This window comes from Chinchilla lanigera, unplaced genomic scaffold, assembly GCF_000276665.1.
Source record: "Chinchilla lanigera isolate Chin_1 unplaced genomic scaffold, ChiLan1.0 scaffold00078, whole genome shotgun sequence".
Taxonomy (NCBI): Eukaryota; Metazoa; Chordata; class Mammalia; order Rodentia; family Chinchillidae; genus Chinchilla; species Chinchilla lanigera.
The window spans coordinates 9,920,192-9,926,893 of record NW_004955479.1 but is presented as its reverse complement, the minus strand read 5'-3'; the positions used below and the strand labels follow the sequence as shown (position 1 = coordinate 9,926,893).

General features: G+C 51.4%; 1 protein-coding gene across 2 annotated transcripts in view; it reads right to left on the bottom strand.

Annotated features, from left to right (window-relative positions):
* The window catches only part of Tspan33 (tetraspanin 33), a gene marked incomplete at its 5' end in the record, with an annotated part of 21,204 nt that extends 14,502 nt beyond the window's left edge, over positions 1 to 6,702 (bottom strand). For both annotated transcript variants that reach the window (XM_005402406.2, XM_005402407.2), the window contains 1 exon segment: positions 6,555 to 6,702. In XM_005402406.2, coding sequence (XP_005402463.1) covers positions 6,555 to 6,656 — 102 coding nt within the window.

Sequence of the window (6,702 nt, the reverse complement as noted above, 5' to 3'; positions counted from 1 at the left end):
GGTTTTTCTCCGGTACCGGGAACCGAACTCACGACCTTGCGCTTGCCAGGCAGGCGCTTTTTGCCGCTGAGCTAAATCCCCAGCCCCTGATGTTAATTTCTATCACAAAGATAAGCAGCAACTTTACTAAGGATGATGTGGCTGCTAGATGTATGTCTCTGTGCTTTGTAAACAATACAGATGAAATAAACTGTTCTGGGAAATACATTTTCTAAATAAATTGCTTCCGAGTTTTGCACAGTGTTTGGTTGTTACTTGTCCTCTCCCCTTTGCTAGTACTTGCTGAGAGATAAGCAGCTGTAGGCACTAACCACGTTCAGGGCAAAACACAGAAAACAGTGAAAAATTTCTCCATTATCTTGAGTTTTTTCCCTTGCAAATTGGGAAAAAGACAACCACGATTTAACATCTGTGAGGAAAAGCCCTTGTCCTAGCCCCTAGGATACCACTTCAGAGTACTCAAGCCTGACCGCGCCCCAAGGAAAGGGCCTGGGAAAGGCCTGGGACACCTGGGAGGACCCTGTTCTTCGGATACATAGGACACTGCTTCATAAGCCAGAAGAGGAAAGCTGGGTGGGGTGGTGCACACCTGTAATCCCAGCTCTCAGGAGGCTGAGGCCAAAGATCGCAGCTGACCTACACAGCAAGTCCCTGTTTCAAAAAATAAAACAGAACAAGCAGCTAGGCGTGGTGGCACATGCTGTAATCTCAGCACTTGGGAGCCTGAGGCAGGGTGACTGCCATGAGTTCAAGGCCAGCCTGGGCTACATAGGGAGTTCAAAATCAGCCTGAACTATGTAGCAAGACCCTGTCTCAAAAAACCAACAAACAAAAACAGGACAAAAGAACAAAACTCCTAGGAAATGAAAGCATAATTAGTGATCATTTCCCATTGGCTAATGGTGGGACTATAAGCAAAGGGGGTTCAGGTTCAAGGCTGCCCCTCACCTAAACGCAAGCCCATCTACTGCCGCTCTTTCCTCCTGTCTGGAACAGCCCTCGTCCTACTTTTCTAAGCCACACCTTCGGCATGGATTTCTAGGCACTGTTTCCAAGGACAGTAGCACCAGCAACAACCCCTGGTGCTGAGGGGCAAGAGTCAGACACTGGGCCCCCACCCCGTTATGGTGAATGAACACAGAGCCTTTGCACTAAGTTACATCCTTAGTCCTTTAAATTATTTTAAATGCTGAGACAAGGTCTTGCTCAGTCATCTAGGATGGGGTCAAACTTGAAATTCTCCAGCCTCTGCTTCCCATAGTGCTAGCGATACAGGTGTGTGCCGCCACACCCAGCTGGGCTAAGTATTTTATAGATGATACCTCATTCCATTCCAGCCACAACCCCAAGAGGGCGCTAGGAGCTCCATTCTAGAGAAAGAGATTCACAGAATTTTCAAGTACAGTAACTGCCGGGTTCTCTCTGTTGGTAAGCGGCTGAAGCGGGACTAGAACCTGGATGTGGATGTCCCTAAAGCCTTATGACTTCAGCCACATGGCTGCCTTCCTATTTTTGCCACACAGCAACCCCAGAACCCCAGTGTTAACCTAGGGCCATTTATCACGATTCTCTTGGGGAGCAGCCAGCAATCTCCAAAGGAGGTGAGGTGGGGGCAGGGGAAGGAAGATAGTGTGGGTAGGTGACAGAGTGCCAGCAGAGCCAGGAGGTGGCTCCGAGGGAGGCCCTTGGAATGACACCTTGAGCGGGGAGATACGGCATAGCCACACAGGGCCTGTCTGCCCAGACACTCTCCAGGAGAAAGTGCTGGCCTCGTCCTGCCCCATGTCCCGAAGTTCAGTCTGCAGGAAGCAGGTGGAACCGTCTCAGAGTCCACCCCTCCTCCTTAGTGTCTTTCCTTCTTCTGAAGGCACTGAGGATAGCTGAGGGGGCAGTACTTAGCCAGGGCTGGGTAAGCAGCTCAGTGGTACAGCACTTACCCAGCATCCCTGAGGCCCTGGGTTCAGTCCCTAGCACCACAAACAAAAACCCCCAAACAACAGCCCTATCCCACTCAGAGGGAAGTGGGAGGACGGCATCTCCACCTCTAGTTTCTAGAACTTTCCACCCTTAATTCTGGGGGAAGTTAAAGAAGCCACAGCCTGCTAGATTTAAAGCAGGGCCCTCCCTCTCACTGCCCACGATCTATACATGCTGTTCCCATGTCACTCCAGTGCTTGGTTTCTGTGGTAGCAACTGTCTGGGTGACACTGGCTCTTGGCTTTCTCCAGCCTTGCCAATATCTGAAGCCAATCCTTTAGTATCCCTCTTGGGCCATGGCTGGTTTTGCTTTTCCAAGGCTGTGAATCAGGCAGGGAAGTCAAGAGTTCAAGTAATATCGACATTCAAACTCATGATCCTAGAGGGACTGGGCAAACAGCAGCCTGCTACCAAGACTCGGGGAGACACCCTGAGATTTCTTTTATTCTTCTTAAATGGTGCTTGAACAGCGCAACTATCTACTTCGTACAAGGCAGGCAGAGCTGCTACGGGAGTTGAGAAGCCATGTCTGGGACCTGCACAGCAAAGGGCATGGCTCTTGTCTTTATTTTCATTTTTTTGAATTTTTTTGTCGTTTTTATAAACGAATCTGACCACTTCACTTAGTGAAGCCTACCTAACCTATGGGGAAAGTAGGGAAGAAGAGGGAGGTGGGCTCCTAAGGTTTTGGGAAATGTGTGTAGAGGGAGGCTGGGGAGCTACTCAGGGATTTTCAGTACGGTTAATGCCTGGTCACTTTCTAATGGTTTCTGAGCCAGGAGAGGCGGGGCTGCTGGTGGTTGTGGGAAGACTAAGTACCTTGGGCTCCAATATACAATGGTCCTGGACAGGAGAGCACACGGGGCTAGGGAAGACCTGCAGTGGGGTCCATATGTAGCAATGGAAGTGAAACACAAAACCAAATGCTGTAGACAGTAATCATGTTGGCTCTGAGGGAGAGGCTGGAGGGGATGGCTGGCACTTTTTCTCACCTGGCTTGAGGGAGGGTGTCAGGCCACAGGACCCATGGCAGAGGATACCAAGAATGCTTAAGCACCTAAGGCTGGGCTGCATCTTGACAGACCAGCTTCACGATGGGGAAAGGAGGGGAGAATATTATGCCCCTGCCCAGTAAGCTTTGCTTTCTCACTCACCGTTCAATAATCATTCAATAAACACCCCTTTTCTGCCAAACACAGTTGGACATTAGGAAACCAAAAGTGAATAAGCCAATGCCTACCCTCAGGAGCCTGAAGTCTACAAGGAAGGACAGGTTTACAAACATGTAACTGCAGCCCAGGTAAGGGTTGTGATCCTTGGAGTATATACGAGATGCTGTGGGAACCCAGAGGCTAAAAGTCTGATCTTTCAGTCTCTACTTGATTCAAAAGCCATTCCAACTGTGTCCCAAGTAGGAAAAGGACCGGTAAGGGAGGAGCCGAGCAGCACTAATAACGTTCCTGATAACATATGCCCAAGGGTGATAAAGAACACACACACCTCCCACAGAGATGTCCAAACGAGGAGGTGAAGAAATACAGTTACCTCTCAAAGGCTTTAATATAACTTCTAGGTTCTTGAAGCAACTATTCAAGGCCACAGAAACTCAACAATTAGTTAAGTAATTACCCAGCAACACGATTCTGGGGAAAACAGAACTCTCAGGCCAAAGGGTAAATGAGATTTGAAACATAAACAGGAGGAATTGGTCCTGGCTTAAAAGGACACAGCAGCTTTCTGAGTCAGACTGTAAACACCTTAAGAGTCAGGTCTCCAGGAGCAGCAGCAGCAGCAGCAGCCACTGCCACTACTGAGTGTGAACCAGATAATTCTGGCCACCTTCCTAATGTGTCCAGGCATGAACACAAACACCACCCCCACACAGCACCCCGGCAGCTGGCAGACATGTGCTCTGCCTGCAAAGGTGAGGGCCGGCAGTTCCAACCAAGGGTGGAATTTCATTAGGATGGTGGATGCTTACAAAGAAGAAAGCATACAACCAGTCCCTGAAGTGGGGTGGGAAGAAAGATGCCCCTGACCCCCGGAAGCAGCTCTTCCTCTCCACCTGCACGGGTGTGCAATGTCGCTCTGCGGCTCTGTGCCCCGGAGAGAGGCGACACTCAGGAACCACTGAACAGTACTATCCCCTAAGCAGGGCAATGGCCCAGGGATACCAGGACACAGAGAGATTCATTCTTAGACTCAGCCCCAGGTCTTAAAGGGAAAAAAAAATAGTCCCCAAAGTGATTCATTCATCTTTAAATAGTTCACAGAGGCAGATAAATTTTCTCCTTTAGAGGAGAAAGATGCAGGACAGAGAGACAGATACACTGGCCTAGGGTCACACAGTAAGTTGCTGCCAGAAAGAAGCTGGGCCTCTTGTCCTTTAATGTGCTATTTCTAGAGCCTCTGACTTTTTGAGTCTACACAAGGACCAAGAAGGGGCTTTTCTCTACCTGGGATGATGCCAGTCCAGCTGGCCAGGTCCTCTCTGACCTTGAATGAAGCATTTTTACCAAGGGTCTATGGGTCTATAGAGTCAAAAGCTCTCCCTGGTTGAGACCTCCCAAAGTCACTTGTCCGATCAAAGGGGTGTGGGGTAGGGCAGGGAAGTTCCAGGTAATGAGCAGGAGTACAAGATAACAGACATACCCAGCTGCTGTTGCTGAGAAGCACAGATAAGAGTGAGATGCCAAGCCAGGCATGGCGGCACACATCTGTAATCCCAGCACTTGGGAGGCTGAGGCAGAAAGACTGCCATGAATTTCAGAGTAGCCTGGGCTGCACAGTGAGTTCAAGAACAGCCTGAACTACTGGGAGATCGTCTCTCAAAAAACAAAAACACCAACGACAAAAAGAGGAAGGTGCCAAATGCTTCAAAAGAAGCAGAAGCTTTGCTGAGAGAAGCTGGAATGAGGACCTGAAGTCCTTGGGATGATACTTCGTACAGGTACTAACACCTTCTGGCCTGGCACACCCAGGGAGCTTGACAGAGCCCTTGCTGGTACTTACCCGTAGGTGGGGAATTCCCTTAGGCACATTCCCCTGGCAGAGGGGCACTAAGGGATTTTCTTCTGTTTTTCCCTAAGCTCCAGCGGAAGTAGAACCTAGACCATGGGAACTCGGATTGACTGTCTAACCATTAATAGCAACACTACCCCATCTATAGCAGCAGCCATCTGGGTCAAGGACTTCCCCTTGAGGCACCCTGGTTCAGTAGAAAAATCACCAGACCAAGCCTACTAACCAGCTGCTGGACCTTGGACAAAACATTTAACAGCACTGTGATTCGGCTTTCTCCTATTTATGATGTGGATGCTGGACAAGATGCCCGCTATATTTTTTTTTTCTAGTTCTAAAACTGAGAATTTGACAGAAGCCCAAACTTTAATTTTCCCAAGAGTACGATGGCTGGGAGTGAGCTGTCATCACCACCCTCTGGGATCTTTCTCATTTGTCCCAACAGGCTAGCACTTCTGCGCTTTGTGTCTGCACTTCACACCACGGCCCCTGTGAAACCTTTCCAGCAGCTGGCTTAGATGTCTGCTCTGCTCTTCTCCTAGGAAACATATTTTAGACTCACAGTCCCTCTCTCTTGCAAATCTGAACCTTAGTTCTGAGGCTGAGGTGGGCAAGGACGCTAAGCTCCCAAGAATGGTAGGTCTGGTGTGGTTGGAGCTGGCACAGAAGTGGGGCTATAGGGAAGGATTTCCCTGCGTTCTCAAATTCAGAGAGGCCCAGGGACTCTCTAGCCATGAAATGGGATCAAGCTAGCATTTCATAATGTGGTCTAGCTCAGTTCTTGGCCCTGGCAGTATTTCTGCCTTCCCTGACCATACCAGGTTGCTCTTATGGTAGACGGAATGAAGGCCTGCGGACGTCAACATCACTGCCCGGGTCAGTCAAGTCAACATTGATGGCGCAGTAGGGTGGAAATTCAGGGGTCTGGAGCCCCAGGCCAGTATTTTTTTCCACTTTTCCATCCCCACGCCGGAGATTTTGAAAGGACCTCTGGCCTTCCAGCCAACACAGGGTCCTGTTTAAAAACACCGAGGAACGTCGGGCTCCAGGGGAGGGGTCTGGTGCAGAGAGAGTCAGAGCAAAGTTTGGGGCAGCGCTGGGTGGGAAGGACGTGACACCGGGAGGCCATCGCTGCCCCTTCTCAGCCTTTGCCCGGACTGGGGCAACAGAGGCCTGCAAAGGGAGGCGAGGAAGCCCCTGGACCAGTTCTCCTGAGGTAAGGGGGAGAGATTTGGGCTTTTCCTCCCTTCCTCTTCTTTCTTTCCAGTGGGGCCTCCCAGCCCCCCACGCCTGAAAGTCCCAATCCTGACCGCGCTAGCACCGGAGGGCTGCTTTGCCCCACTGGAAACCCGGCCCCTCCCCCAACACGTTACCGGGGCTGCCGGAGACCCCCACCCTTCGGAGCCGCCGCCTCCGCGCCCCTCCCGACCCGGCGGCCCCGCACTCGCTCCCCAGGAGGAACCCTGCGAAGTGTCATCAGCCGTAGAACTCGCCCGGCACCGGGCAACCCGGCGAGGCGCCCTGCAGCTCGGGTGCCCCCGCGCCCCCAGACTCACCCAGAAGAGCATGTTGAAGAAGAAGAGCAGGTATTTCACCAGCGGGCTGACGAAGGAGAACTCCTCTCCGTAGGCGGCCGGCGCCCCCGGTCTCCGCGCCATGGTCCGCGCCACCCCCGGGGGCCTACCTCCCCGCGGCCGCCGGCCC